This window comes from Platalea leucorodia (genome assembly GCF_965183815.1).
Source record: "Platalea leucorodia genome assembly, chromosome: 8".
In the NCBI taxonomy this organism is placed as follows: domain Eukaryota; kingdom Metazoa; phylum Chordata; class Aves; order Pelecaniformes; family Threskiornithidae; genus Platalea; species Platalea leucorodia.
In genome coordinates this window covers 11,329,200-11,344,900 of record NC_138830.1, presented here as the reverse complement: position 1 = coordinate 11,344,900, position 15,701 = coordinate 11,329,200, and the positions used below count along the sequence as shown (strand labels likewise).

Below are 15,701 nucleotides of genomic sequence, written 5' to 3'. Positions count from 1 at the left end.
TGGTAAGAGTTGAATGTGCTCCTCTTCCTGCCCACTGGTTATGGGGATTTATGGGATTGGGTTTAAAATAGGAACGGTTTCTCTGAAACTGATGGGTTTATCTCAGTAGCTCTTTAGCTCACGGTATGCCTCTTAATTAAATTATGCAGCCTGTCTTCCCCAGGATTAAGTGATGGCAGCTACTCTTGTTTAAAACCAAGTGCAGCCCATGGCCTCCTGGAAAGTGGCTAATGCAGCCCTCTAAGCAAAGCTTAGATGCTTGGATTAGCTGGTGGGGCAGTGACATCGTTGTAAGCCTTAAGCCTTTAGGTTTGATAATGGCTAGCACTAGCCTGAAAGGACTGGTTTTCTGAATAACTCCAGTTTGCCAGAGCAGCCTGACTAATCCCCCTCCTGCTCCAACTGTTGTCGCTTGTCCAAGATCATACTGATTTCTGGAATGCAGAAATTGTTACAGTTGGTGATTTACCCTCAGCCCTCTGGGTGAGAGCTGCAGTACCTCTCCTGGTTTCTTCCTGGATGAGAACTCTAGCAGCTAATGTACCTTGAACTGCTTAGTTAGATAAGCTCATTAATGCACAGAAGTCTTACTTACTGTTAAGTCAGAACCCAAACTTTCTTTTAATAGACTACTAAATGGGTTGGTTGCTTTACACAGCTTATTAACTGACTTGTGATTGCTGTTCCCTAGATGTGCTGTGTAGATTAGAGAAATAAGCATTCCTGTTTTCATTCAAACTAAGTGATGTCTGTGCTGTGGGGAAACTTCTAGCCCTTAATGGGAGTGACAAAGCCCAGAGTAGCTGGGTCTTGGGCTCACTACTCATCATCTTGTGTTTATTCGTACCCTGTACTTGATGGCACAGGAAAATCGATGAAGCTAGCAGCTAGTCTCACAGTGGGGCTGTGGCCAAAATGGCTTTGCAGATGAGCAGGAGTCCTATCAGATCTGCTGATCAAGCCTCAGCAGCTTGCTCTGTCCGTGGCTGAGTTGAAGGTAACTGGCAGGCCATGTTGCATGCTTATTTTCACCACCTGTAGTGCTAGAGTCTTTTCTGGAGAGGTATCTCGACAGTGAGAATGGCACCTGCACAGCTGGCTCAGTAAAATACAGCTGATCCCCAAGGTGTGTTCTAAAATGAATGGACAAATGCACTCAGCGCTATCGGGATGCTACCAGTGCTCACCAAACCCTGAGGCTGTTGGTGCTTGGGTGGTAATGTGAAACTGTAGTTATATTGTTAGGGGCAGCTCTGCTGTCAGGCTGCTCCTGAGCAATTCTTCTTGAGCTGCTGCGTTACGACCGCACTTCTGAAGAGCGAACACAGAGGATTTGCTGAGCAGACCTGCCGTGGCAGCGGCCAGGCCTGGCTCAAGAGTTCAGCAGCTTCTGCCTGCACTGAACTTAGAGAAGCTGGTGTGGGAGGACACAGACAACTGCATTTGCTCTTTCCCGAGGCAAAAATACCAATATACGCCCAAAGTTTATGGCTCCAGTACCGTTAGGCTGTAGGCACGTTGCTAATGACATGTTTCCTCCAGACAGTACCTCATTCTTCTAGAGCTAGAACAAGCATCTCTTGCCTGGATGTGAAGCTGCAGTTAGTGCAGCCACGTTGCCTTGTACCACTGCAGAAAACTGACTGACAATTCACTGTTTTTCCGAAGCAATGAGTTTGAACAGATCAGCTTTTTTATTTTTTGTTTTCATTTGTGCAAATACAGTCACAAAAGGCAGACAACTGTGTTCCAAAGTTTGTGGTGTAGGTTGAAGCCAGCACTGTTCCTGCTGGTGCAGGGAAGGATTAATGGTCTGCATGGTGTCGCCTGAAAGACTTCAGGTTATGGGACGAACGTGTTGGAGAAAACCACTTGTTTGAATGTCTGTATATGTGGGATTTAGGCTAGAATTCAGCTTTGTCTTTCATACCCTAATGAACAGATAACTGTGGTACTACAGTGGTTTCTTGTTACTGGTGTGATGCTATGGCTTCTCAAGCGGAGAGACCGTGGGAGGCTAATGCAGTGGGCAAAGACTGGAGGATTGGTACTGTTTGCTGTGGTGTTTCTGGAAGAGTTGCTGCAGATACAGACAAATCACTGCAGAGGGAACAAACTATGCTTGTTAATCCATTCCTTATGTCTGCCTTGGTTTAGTCTAAGAAAGCTCCGTGCTGTATGTTGTTCATTTTTTCTACAGCTATTCTAGGTCTGAATCCACGAAGAGGCAATGGAAGTGGAAGGCTGGGCTCTTACATGCTGCAGGAGGGAGCTGCTGAATCTTCACTTGCTAAATGCAGGTTTAGTGCATCATCTCGCTAGGTAGCTCCCAGTTCTGCCACTTGTTGCATCTCAGAATATGTGAAGCTACTGACAGCCCAGCAACAGGATCCTGCTGCCCGAGCCCGTGCTCCTGACTGCACCCACGCATTCCGAGTGTGTGGCACAATGTAGGTCTGAAAGGGCAAAGCCTGATGGCTTTTGGAGAGCTGCCTATCTTTAGCTCAGATGTAATAAATAGACCATTTTCCATCTATAATAGAATCAGTGGACAAAAGCAGGTTTCAAGATACTATGCTTTATTGCATTTTTGTCTTTCTCTGGGCTCCCTTGGTTATGGTCTGCAGGTAACCTGCTGCAGAGTGGCTTCTGGGGCTTCCTCTAACGTGTCACGATGGTTTGAGAGAGGGATACTCCCTAATGCACATCCCTTGCACAGCATGAGCAGTGACATGATTTGAGACGAGTATGCTTGATTCTTTTAAGAAGGTGCACGTTACCGTGTCAGTCATTGTAGGTCCAGCTAATCCTGCTGCTTTTCAGTTACGTAACTACTGAAATGCATTCAAATCCACATCCCAGCATTTCATTTTTATACTTGTTCTTTTTTTTTTTTTAGCTGGCTGTCTTAATGTTGTAACTTTGCCATAGTTGCTATAAAGGTGTATCTTAATGCTCTCATTTTCACTTCAGTGGAAAGGCATTTCCATGTAGCCTTAACTCCTAGTAGGTTTATAAGTGTGTATAAGTATGTGGTCTGTCTGTGATGTTCTTCATGATCCTTTTCCTTTCTATTTATGGGTTGAAATAGAAGTATATGGGAATGCAAGTACTTGACAGCAGAGTAGGAAGCGTACTGGCCTTAGGTATTTGTAGGAGCAGCATTCAGATGTTAGATCTCACTCCTACCCCAGTAGCTAGCTGCTTGAAGAATGCAGAGTGTATTGGGAGAGGACTGTTGTTCCTAAATTAAGGTGATTAGTCACCAACTGGTGTGAATTCAACATACATGTGGATCTTCTCTGCACCTTAACTAGAATAAATCCATCCATACTATAACTAAAAAACAGGGCTGTAGCTAGCAGTGTGGAGCGGGTTGCCATATGTTCAAGCCAGTGAAACAGAAGGAGCGGAGCTGCAAAGCTCTGAAAATGCAGTTGATGGACCGTTAACCCAAATGCTTCATCTAGAGTTATCTTGGTTTCCAGGCACTTAATGATGAACAGTTGAAGAAGCAATGGGCTTTGCTCTTAAACTGTGTCTTGCAATGAGCTATTAGCCTGAGGAAACTCAAAAACAGCGTAGGGTAAGCTCTCTAGAAAAGGCTGACTGTGGAGAGGAGCAGAATGAGTCATTGAGAGCTGATTGAGCAATGCTGGGACGCTTTCTGAGTCATGTCGCATATGCACAGCGAGCAGACGAACCCATCTTCTGTGGTGGATTTCTTATTCTGGGGCCTTCTGATTCCAGCAGCCGTGAGTCACTGAATGTCAGTCTCAAATTAATTTGAGCCCTGTTCCCTGCAGTTCTTAACCATTGCAAGTGCTAGGATCTTTCATTTTCAAAGCTGATCTGAAAAGAAAACTGTTCGTTATTTAAAAACCTGTGGAAGATCATACCAAGTCTGAACTGTACCACTAAAAACCTCATTCTAGTTGCAGTGTAACCTTGAAATAGTTGAAACGAGTATCCGCAAAACTTGTACCGAAACACAAATGAGGATCAAAACAAAGCAGGCTTATTTTCACTGCAGCCACTTCAAGGAGAGCCATTGTCATCTTAAAGAGCCATTCTTCTTGCTAAGCTTTAAGCAACTTTCTTTTGCATGCTGCCCTTTGTATAGCTTTCCTCTCATCTGTTCATATATCTCTAGGCCAGTCATTCCACCTCTTGACTTTCCAGCTGCGCGGACATGCTCCCATTAGCTGATGGAAGTAACTGTAGTGGGGAGGGAGCACAGTCACTCTGATCTTGTGTCTGGGAGGGACTCAATGCAAGGCTTGAGCAGAAGACTGGAATGTTGTCAGTGTTCCCTGAACTTCCATTGTGGGCAAACTTGGTGAAGGCTGGCTGAGAGAACGGCGCTGCACCAGAATGAGCTTGCTGTAAATGTTGTGTTGATGCCGTTGTGCTGTCTATGCTTGTGATGTTTGGAACTCATCAAGATGCTGGACTGCAGAAGTCAAGCAGAGCACGGAAGATCTGCTTATAATTGTGTTAAATACCTTGTGTACTTGAGACCTCTTTGGGCCCTGATGTCATTAGATAGGAGTGCAGCAAGATGTTTATACTGCGTGTGTCCTTCAACTACCGCGGAGACCTGACGGATATCGGGTACGGTTGGGTTAGTCATCTAAAACTGTTTCCTTGTATTCACTGTTGTTAGCCCATGTGACTTTGCTTGGTACCTGAAAACACTTTACCTTACGCAAATAGAGTTCGGTAAATTGCACTTCTGACACAAATAGTTAGGTAAATTGCACTTAAATGTGAATTCAGGTTTAATTTGTAGAGTGGTAGAATTGTGGGGTTTTTTTCAGGCTTGAGGAGAATCATAACTGGTGTGGAAGCAAGCTGCTACTACATGTGAAATAATGCTGGTGGCTATCTCTCTGGTATATTTATGCTTGTAGGCTGCCATTACAAAACAACCTGGCAGAGTGGTCCTGATCTTGTGGCTAAATCTGTAGTAAGTGAAACTGCCTCCTCGAGTGTTAAGCAGGGGTTCACATAGCACAGAGCCAGTCCCCTTCTGACTTTGAGCAAGTTGTCCAGTATTGAGTTGCATTGCCAGTGTTGCATGGCTAGTATGCATCAGCTGGTTGGTGGCAAATCTCTCTGCGTGATCCTATTTTGTAGCAAATGAGGATTTGCAATAAGAGCAATCCTGTTCAGGAGTCATGGGGTGGGGGGTGGATATGAGGGCATTCAGAGTAGTAAGGGCAAAGTAGGTCAAAAATGGCATAGAGGTGCAGTGGTGGGACTATAAAACGGCACACTAAATTCAAGGTACATAAATGTACAATGGTGCATGTAGGTGGATTAGGGAGCAAAGGCAATTCTAGCTTCACCTGTAATATGGTTAATCACCTTGAAGACTGAATTCAGTGTGATCTTGGAGTTATGCTAGATGATGAAATCATTAGCTTCTTGCTAGTGGTGGTTTAAAAACATAAGTCAAATATTGAGAACCACTGGGAAGAGATCAAAGCAGGATCTGTATGATTGTCATACTGTCTGTATCATGGATTGCTAACATCTTGAATAACTTGTGCAGATTTGCGTTCACTTCCAGAAGGAGAATGTTTAGAGAGAGGCACTGAGAAAGACCAAAGCATAAAGCAATTTCCTTGTGAAGAGCAACTGAGTAAGGTGGGAACACCTCATTCTGGGAAGGGGGCAATGAAGGCAGTGGAGAAAATCTGCAAAATCATGAGTGGCCTGGAGATAGAGTATGGGGGCTAGTTCTTAATTTTGTCTTCCTGCGCTTGAACTGAAGGCCAGTAAACAAAGCTGAGGGAAGGAAGAAAAACCAGGCTTAAAGGAGGGTGTTTTATACAGTGGTGTTAAAACTGTAGACTTTTTTTTTTGCCATGGGATGCTGCTGATGCAGAGATTTGAGAGGAAACTGGGCAAATACTTTAAAGAGATCCATTGAGAATTCTAAAATAAACAAGCCATTGCAGGGGGATCTCCTGGGGAGTTTTTTCTTGACCTGTCCTTACTGTTATCTGACTGTCCCTTCATTGCCAACGTCCGAGACAAGACACTGAGCTAACAGATCTACAGTATGAACCAATGTGGCTTTGAAATGTGCAACTGAAGCTGGTTAGCTTGGGAGCTAACTGCACATGGAAAGTTTGAAGCCTGAGCTCACCTCCCAGTATATTTGTATAAGGAAGAAACCTAGCATTTCTTTGCATTGACAAAGAATTTTTTTAAAGACTAAAAGCACTTGAATCATGCTGTATCTAGTCTCCGTCTAACGTTGACTCTGCTGCCTAGTACTGTGATGCAATTAAAAATGCTGATATTTTTGCCTGTAACTTAAGCGAAGCTATTGCAGAATATGTTCTAACATATGAGAAAGCATAGCCTCATTATCTTAATCAACATTTAAAGCTTGTAGATCTTCCTAAGAGAAGGCATTTAATTTCCAACATGAAGCTTGATCAGCAGTCTTCTACATGTTTTATAGTAATGTAGTAAATATTCAAATCAAGGCTTTTTCAGAAAGTGATTGGATTGTCATGCTAGCAAGAGGCTTTGTCTTGTATATGCTGTGTGCCTGATCGTGTTGCTCATGAAAGCAGACGTTTCCTTTATGCTAAAAATAGTGAAACAAATAACTTAAGCAGCATTAAAACCCAAGAGGGAGATTACTTTTTTTTTTTTTTAAGACTAGGATGTGCTTTCTAGGAATCTTCTGGAAAGGGTTTGTAGAATTCATACGATCCAGCTTTGACCAGTTGCATAAGCTTCCAGGAACCTATTCTATACAATGTAAGGCTTAAAGAGGATGCAGGAACTCTTCTTCACCTTCAGTAGCAATAGCTCATATCTGAATGTGGAAGCCAGCCCTGTAGCAGTCTGAAAAGACATCCTTGACTCTATCTGGAATGAAAAAATACTAATTAGGAAAGAATTTCCTAGAGTGGGCAACAAGTTGCTTTCATTGTCGTAATGGTTCTCTTTTTTTAATCATTTGGCCTGAGTGACCTTTTGAATGTTTGCTGAATTACAGCTTCAGCATCTGCCAGACTTGTTGGGCAACTGTATTCAAACAGATGTTCTCCGTGTTTTGGGTTCTAGCCCTGCATGTTCCCTTTTAGTGGCCTCCTGGATGCCTGTTAGAGCAGTGTGCGTTTCATGTAAGTAGTCATGAGTCTGTGGTACAGCCCCTTCCTTAAATTTGAGAACCTGGTTTTATTCTGTTGACCAACAGGATTGTCCCCGTCTTCTGGGGTGAGGATGCTGGCATTGCTGCCAGCTGCACCGTGTGGCCTTGGTCCCCCTACGTGGGACACTGAGCGGCCACAGAAGGCTTTTCCCACCCTGTAATGACATGGGAATCTCAGACTGTGCCCTGCCTCTGTCTTAATAGGTTTCATTACAGAGACTTAGCCTGGAAGTAAATGAAATACTTGTATCCTGAAGTTATAAAGTGTCACTAATGGGAATGAGAGAAAAACGTATTTGAAAACCTTTTCTGTGCTAGATGGAGTCTCAGACATCAAAAAATGTTGATGACAGTGCGACATGAAGCCACTGACAAGTGGCAGGAGGCAGCCTGTTAATAGCCAGAGACGCTCAACCAGCAGAATGTGGGAGTAAAAGCCAGGAAGCTCACTACTGAGCTTTGGGAAAACTGCTCGCCTGTCTGTTTCTTGCTATTTTGACTTAACTGACTTTTTTGATTCTTTTTCCTTTTAATGAGCAGAAGCAGCCATCTGGTAGCTGAAGACCCATAGCAGAGAAATATGTGTAATGTTACTCTCTGAGGACTCATTAGGTGTAGCTAAAAATATTAGTATAAAGGCTTATGAAATTTAAAGTTTCTTTTTTGTCTTTCTGAAATGAAAATTAGTGGCTGCACTATAAATCTTGTTTTAGCACAGAGCTCATGTCTGCAGTAGTTCCCTCAAATAGGCAGCTGCTTTAGTTTCTTGAACATAACTTCTAGAGGATACGTTACTCTTAGTACTCCAGGCATCTACCCTGGAAGTCCTTTTGTCCCTCTGTTGTGTGTATTGCTTTTGTATTCTTTTTTTTCCTGACCTTTGAGATGATCTGAGGCCAGGTCATTTTAGCTTAATTTTTGCTGTGTTCCTGAACAAACACATATCGGTTCACTGTCAGCATCTGTCTCTAGGCTAGCCTCTCCCTATCCTTCCCACCCACCCCAGACAAGTGGGTGTAGGCTAACCCACCCTAACAGCAGCGTGGAGATGGTTGGTTATCTAATGCTCTGCAGTGCCAAAGCTGAGAAATACCGATGTGATCATCCCAAGACTTAGTCATGAGGCTTGCCCTATCGTATTTGTAGTGCTCTTCTCTGGGCTAAGCCAACCAGTCAGTTGCTAGCGTGGGTATTATGACTTAAACCTGAGTGAATAGGAACGTGTGCGACTACAGGAATGGCATCTGGGAAAGTAGCTGTGTATTTAGAAAAATAAAATCAAACTGTCTTCTGCCTCAGTAATGTCTACCAGCTTTGTAGTTCTCTTCAAAACAATCTTCCTTTGAAGAAAGAGGAGATTAGCAGTTTAAGAGGGTAACTTCTGAGGCACTAGCCCCCAATTAAAGTGGCTCATGGTTGAAATCTCCCACTCCAATGGCACCTTGTAGCCAGGCTGCTCTCATTTTGGACTCTGAAGTGTTACTCAGTACTGCTGCTAGGGATCAGCAAAGGCTGTAACGTTGCCACTTAAAAATTAGTTTTTTGAACAAGCACTCCAGATGCCTGCGATCAAGTAGCTTAGCTTAAGTAACTAGGATGACCCCGTTCCTCTGATCACCTTTTATGCTCTACCCATACCCCTTGAATGCAAGATGCTAGAAATTAGGCCTGAGGACTCTTGCTGAAGACATTAATTCCAAGCTGCGAAAGCAGCTAAAACGTAACACTATATAGACTCCATGTGTATTGTAGCAGTTCCCCATCACCCTTTGCTTTATTAAAACAGGGAGCTGCTTTTGATCTCACAGCTGCACTGTTGCTGGTATGTGGATAAGAAATACTCTGAATGAGCTGTTATCTAAAAAGCTTACCTGGCTAATGACAACTGCTGGTTCTCTGTACCTAGTTATTAATGCAGCCTGTACTACTAGGCAGCTATGATCCCAAGCAGATCTGTGTTGGATTTTGTCAATTTTGCATCCTTATCTGCAAATGTAATGGTTAGAAATGTTGAGTTACTGGACCAACTAGGTCAGTGGTTGCTACTGTGTAATCATTGTCTCCTTAAGTTCAGCGGTCTTCCTAGGCTCTTGTAAAAGCAGTAATAAACCAAGGTGTACTTGCTGCTAAGAACCCCCTGCTGTACAGTGTTAGGCTTGGTGACATCTCAAACACTTGCGTGAACTGCATGCAAAAAGCCTAACTAAGAATTGAATCTGATTTGCATCTTGGTCATTGGGGAGATAGGCACTTTATAGTAGAAATAAAGGGTCTTTGATTTGCTTGTAGTTCCAGGCCTGTGGTTTTTTTCTCATGTTCAGGGGATAGGCCAGATACTACTAATACTTGAGGCTTGATCCACTCGTGCTGATGAATGGAATAAGAAGTAAGCATGCATCTATTTCAGTGCTACTTTTAATCTTCAGTCCTGACTACAAATTGCAGTCATCTTCAGAGCCTTGTGTGTTACAGGATGCACAAGAGCTGTTCATTTCACGTAGACCTAAGCTCTTGAGTTGCTTCAGACAAGCTCAGGAAGTCACTCAGCTGGGCCTCTGTCAGGATTCCTGTGGTGGCTCCCGAGGTCTGGAGCAAGGCTGTTGGTTCCCGGTGGGCTTCTTTCTTGAGTCCTTGTTGTTGTGTGCCCCAGAGGGGCAGTTCTGCAGCAAACCTGAGGGAACACTGGTCTGGAGAGACTGGCACGTAGTTTGGGGCGTAGGTCTGTTGTGGTACGTACAGTCTGTACTGTGCGTTGGGAGCACACACTTTTCCATATAAAATCCCAGCAGATGAAAAAGTATAATCTGTAACTGCAGCAATAAGGCTACTTCCCTCCTCTCCAGACTAAAACACTGTTTCTGATAGTCCTTTATAAGTAAGGAGCTCTGTACTCTCCTCTCCAGGATGTAAGCATGAGGCAGGCAGTTGCTTCCAGTGTCTGAGCCGCTCCTGAGTCACTAGCTACCCTACTGGGCCTCAGCCATGTACTCGCCTGGCCAGGTGTAACAAGATAAATTAGGTGAAGTTGCCTACAGCATCAGACTTCCAGGAGTATCTCTGAACATGCCCTCCACTTGTCCCTCCCTGTAATCTGCTGGAGTTCATTATTCCTGTGGCATCAAGATGTGTGCCGTCAGGTCCTCACCACCACAAGTATTGTGAGACTTGTCTTCTGATTGAGGATGTGTGTGACAAAAGGTGTCTGTGCCCTGGCTAGTAGCCAGCAGGTGTCAAAAGTCTGTTCCTGCTGTACTGCTTGTTGCCATGCAGCCTACTGATATATGCCCTCTCTTGCTTCAGGTCTTAAGCAACATGGGAAGAGAAGACTAAAGTTCCATCATGATCGGAGGCTTATTCATCTATAATCACAAAGGAGAGGTTTTAATCTCTCGAGTCTACCGGGATGACATTGGGTAAGTGCTTGTGTTGCATCCCTGGTCTTTGCATTTCTGTCTCATTTTGGTGCGGACAACAACCCAGAGCTGCTTTGTTCTGCATTAGCTGTGCATGCATGTAAGACTGCAACTCAACTTGCTGCTCTAGGCTTAGTTCAGAAAAAAATTTAAGCCCTGGTCACCTACAGGTGGTAGTAAAGGATGGCCTGCAGACAAACCTGAGACTTCCCTTTGGATGGTAGAGATCTGGCTGTTACTCCACGTGCTTCAGCAACATGGACTGCCACTGCAGGAGTCTACAAGCCTCGCTGTAATCGTTAAAACTTTACGGGAGCAGTAATGTGGGAACTGTCTGCTATGCGCTATAACCAGGGCTCTGAATTAGTTTCAAACACAGATGTCTAGCATCAAGCACAGGCATGCAGGAGACTGCCTGTGGTCTTGGAAAGTTAAGTCTGCAAGCAGTCTCGTAGTAACCACAGCTGTACACTTAAAGCTGGCATTCTGTCCCCCAGCTTTGTATGGCAGCCTTATATGTGAAAAGCTTACATTCACTGGGTAATTAAAGTTGCGGGAAGCACTGAAACCCTTCAGTAGATTGTAGGTGTCTCGTTGCACTTCACACAAATGTTATGATGCTCACTTAGACTGAATCTGCACAATCCTTAGGCTGCTAGTTCCCAGAAGGGACCTTACTAAAAATTTGGTGTCTTATAGGCAGTGGATAGTGCTATAAGGAACCCGATATCAAATGATGATGCTGCTTGTACTGAAAACCTTAAGTGGCTTTCTTGCACGCTACTACTCTTCCTGGTGGATTTTCATTACTGTTAGGCATTAGGTGGAAGTTAGTAACTGAAGTTAACAGGGTCAAAACATAGCTAAAGGAAGCAGGGCTGTGGTAGGTGTTAATTCAAAGTCCAATGAGAGAGATCCTTCTGGTCAGTTTAGGAAAAAATCATTTGTACCAGGTCTTCACAATGAATGGTGGTAGGATGTGCTGTGAAATAACTTGTTGCCATGAATTACAAAAAACTGTCAAGCCAGTCTGTCTTGAGACTGCTCTAGTCTGAAGAGTGTGTCCCTTCTGGTTATGGATTGTCTAGGGGAGGTTAAAAGTTGAGGTAGAACTAGTAGCTAGTCAAGGCTTGCACTGTTTCATTGATGGAGTAGCAGCCAACACAGTGTCTGTAATAAGGCTGCACCTAATGAGCTTTAAATCTCTTGGCTTGTTCTGAGTCAACTAAGGCAGAGTAAAGTAGCTGTTCTAAGTGAGTGATTCCAGGGCTTCCACACAGAGCTGAGCCAAGGAAGCATTGTATTTCTGAAGCAGAAAACTGCTGGCTACAAAGTTGCCTCTCCTCTGTTGCACTAACTCATTTCAGTCTTGAATATTTGTTAGCTGAAGCTCTGTGGAGCAATTCATATGCCAGATCTGACTTTGTAAAGTTCACCTAATGAATAGGTATCACAGTGACTGAGCCAAGCCAGTGTGGATTATAGATAAATTTTGAGAATATGTTGGGGGGGGTGGGGCTAGGGACACTGTTACTGCAGTTTCTGGTAAAAATATTTTTTTTTTTTGTGGCTTGCAAACTTAAAGCACTTAAAGATAGGTTTGTGCTTGAACTGATGTTTATTCAAGAAGGCCTTTTAATTTAAAGGGCATTCTGGCTGTGGAGATGGAAACTGGGGAGTGAAGTAGTTATTTTTAATGTAGTGATCTTCTATAGCTTTTTATCTTGGCTCATTCCTCTTATAAAGCGAGTGACTTGTGTTCAGTACGTGATAAAGTACTTCCTGCCGGCTGGCCAGGCAAAACTAGAAAATGGGATTTCCTGCCTGATCTTATCTTAACTTTTTCATTTGGCAAAAGGTGCCAAAAAGATTCAAGTGTTTTCTCTAGGACTTCAGGAGTCAGTATTCCCTTGAGTGAAATCCTCCATTCAGTTCCTGTGAAAGTGTCGGTCTTGTGACTTAGGTGGAGCTAGCACTGGCTGTTAACCAAGCTTGCTCCCTAAGGTGTTGGATTCCTTCTGAAACAGGCCTTCAGACCTGGCTTGGAATTTTTTAGATGTGTGACCTTATAAAACAAGTTGTCTTAAAATGGCTCTGTCTCATCTTGTGATGTAATCAAGTAAGTGAGAATCTTCAGCTCTATAGCAAGCAAGTGGAGTTGGATATCTGCTATTTCCTATTCTGAACACTAGCATCAATACCAGGTCTGCTTAAAAGCTTTTAGTGTCCTGACCTTCAGAGGGAGGTAGAGAAAGGAATAGCCATGATCCCGTAGCTTGTACTCAACTCTGTAGTTCTGTCTCTAACCAAACAACGAGGTAATAGATTTTTAGAACACTCTACAGTTTTTAATTCCTAAACGATAGATCTGAAGTGCTGAGGGCTGAGCCCATCCAGCTTGTTGAGAGGTAGGTTGAATGGGAAATCAGCATAGCTGCTGCTTGTCTTCATGCAGGCTCTGAGTGATGGACCCTTAAGCCTCCTTGGTCTTGGCACTTGCCTTTGGCATTCTGAAGCCTCAGCCTACATGTTGGGAGAGATTAAAGGTTATCTGTGGTTATGAGAACCCCTCCCCTTACACAGTTTAAGTGTCTAAATAAGCAAATACTAGCTCAAATGTTAATGAGCAAAGTGATGGTCAATGAAGAAACCCTTCCCTTGACTTTTTTAAAGGCAGAAGTACCACAAAACTTGAACTTTCTTTGCTTGCAACTTAGAATGGCTTTAGTGCATGTAGTGCATCTGTCCATACAGCAGCTAGCTGCATGCATAAGCAACTTCTTAAAAAAAAAAAAAAAAAGAAAAAAGCAAAGCACTATGCATTTAATTCAGGATACCACAGAGGGCTCTACTGTGATCTTCAAGTGCCTTGTTCTTCAGTGACATAGTCATTGGGAGAACCTACCTGCATTTAAAAATGTAGCTATTTAATAAAAATAAGCTATTTGAAACTGAACAGCTTACATGACAAACTGCATGCACTTTAAGCGTAATAGGCATTTGGTTTCTGAGCTTCTAATACATCACTTTTGGCTTCGTGGCGCTTGATCCTTAAGGAAAAAGTGCAAGCTGGATAGAGCAGTGTCAGAATCTGCAGGATGTGCCATATCTCTCCAGATGTGCTCCAGCTCTATCAAACTTGCTGTATTTCCTGTTGGCTGGACCAAGCCAGAAAGCATCAACCCAAACAGCTTCAAATGAAAGCGCTGTCATAGAAATGCCCACTCAGACTTGCAGCCCTGTTCTGAGGCAGACTGGGAAGAAGATACCTGATACTCTGCGGTCCCCAGGCGATGCCTCAGATTGAGGCTTTGGGGTTTTTCCCCTCCAAGGCCTGCTATATCTATTAGCAGAGCAGACTGGGTATCACTGATGTGATACGGATGCAGCTCATCTGGACTAAATGCCCAGTTAGCCCTAAAATTCAGCCAAACACAAGTCTGTCCACACTGGCAGCCTGACCACGGCATGTCAGCGTTGTGCCTTGCGAGGGCTTCATTGCTGCCACCGCTTGTTACTGTCCATCCAATACCACCTTGGCCTTTTGTGCCCAGGAGCAGGGGGAGGGGGTGCTGTTTGGTCTCTCCTGATCTCTTTGGATTCATTGTGCCTTGTGTGTGTGTTTCTAACCCTTTCTCTTGTTGCTGTCACTCCTCCTTTCTCCGCTGGCGCCATTTCTGTCCATCCCATCTCATTGGCTGCTGTAGCAATAGGTAAGAGACGCGTGGTAGGCCATGACTGGCACTGCACAGCGGGCAACTGGTGTGCTAGAAAAGCTTCACTGAGCTGAGGCTTCTCCTCTAGCGTGCACCAGTCTGGTTGCTGGTTCTGGTACTAGTTCTAGCGGGTTAGAACTTGAGGCTGGGCGGGCTAATGCTCCATAACAAGCTGAACTTCTCTTGCAAGGCTTACTGGAGGGGAGGAATGGGGCTTTTAGATATTGTTATTTTATAGCAGATTAAATTACTTTCTTATGGAAAAACTAAGGTAGAAATGAAATATTGATTTAAATCAAACTTACGGACCTTCTGGGGCAATAAAACCTGAAGTATTTGAAGGCCAGAATTTTGCTTATGGGGGAGCATGTTTACTGATGAAGCTTCTACATATGTACCCAGACCTTCAAGGAGCAAACACCTGCTGTGGTAGCATATGTTCCATTGAATATCCTTTGTTTTCAAACCTGGAAGTGTCTGCTGGATTGTTGAAAACCCTCAATGCTTACAAACATTTGTATGCCTGTATCCTTGCTTGCGAGGATATTATTACTGTGTGCTTTCAAACATGGTTCTGCATAATCAGTACCATGGCCTTGATGCTGCAGTCAGAAGACGCACTGTTCTACGTAGTCTGTAAGAGTATGAGTAATAAAGCACAACTAGATGAGTCTTGGCTTTGTGTGTAGACTATTGCTTTAAGTCTTGGTCTTGTCATATAAAGCACTCGGGCTTCCTTCCTGTGTTCTTAGGATTGGTGGACTTTAACTCAATTTGGGGAGTTTACCCTGACTTTTAACTATGGGATAAGGAAACTCCAGTGTGGAAGAGCTGGCATCCAGAATGCCCCTCGGACATCCCTGTTTACCCAGGAGGGATTCGTTCCCTGTCACTAGTGTATAGACAGTTTGGATTAAAGATGGCAGCAGCTAGGGGAAGCTTGCACAGCGCCTTTTTGGCACTTTTTGTGCAGAACATCTTTTCTTTACCATAAATGGTACTGGATCATCCAGTGCACATAATGCAGTGCTATTGGCACACTGCACTGTGGGGACCCTAAGTCCATGTGCAAGAGACCTGTTCTGAAGCCTAGCAGGCTTGAGAGGACATGTGAAACTGGAAAGCCAAAAATGTTCCTAATCCTGCTTGCTGCTTTGAGCCTGCCCTCCATGGTGCCTGGGGTACGGAGGTGAGGTGGACCTGAGAACTAAAGCTCCCTTTCGTGGTATACCTGGGCACTGACTTCTGTCAGGTGACCCAGGTAGGTTTTGCTGTGTTTTCCTCAGTGGTATGTCTAGGAGGAACTGCCATTGACAAATATTTTGGGAGAGAGAGACTGCAGCTTGCTTTGGGGCAAGAGTATGAAGGCCTGGGCATGCAGAGTTGACAGTA

General features: G+C 44.0%; 1 protein-coding gene across 3 annotated transcripts in view; it reads left to right on the top strand.

The window, feature by feature from the left end:
* AP2M1 (adaptor related protein complex 2 subunit mu 1) overlaps positions 1–15,701 on the top strand; it is a 29,982-nt gene that overhangs the window by 2,480 nt on the left and 11,801 nt on the right. The window contains exons 2-3 of one of the 3 annotated variants that reach the window (XM_082320228.1): positions 2,201–2,450; positions 10,481–10,593. In XM_082320228.1, coding sequence (XP_082176354.1) covers positions 10,520–10,593 — 74 coding nt within the window. In that variant the 5' untranslated portion in view covers positions 2,201–2,450; positions 10,481–10,519. Of the gene's footprint in view, positions 1–2,200; positions 2,451–10,357; positions 10,379–10,480; positions 10,594–15,701 lie in introns of those variants that run through there. The other 2 variants (XM_082320229.1, XM_082320227.1) reach the window with 2 other exon arrangements.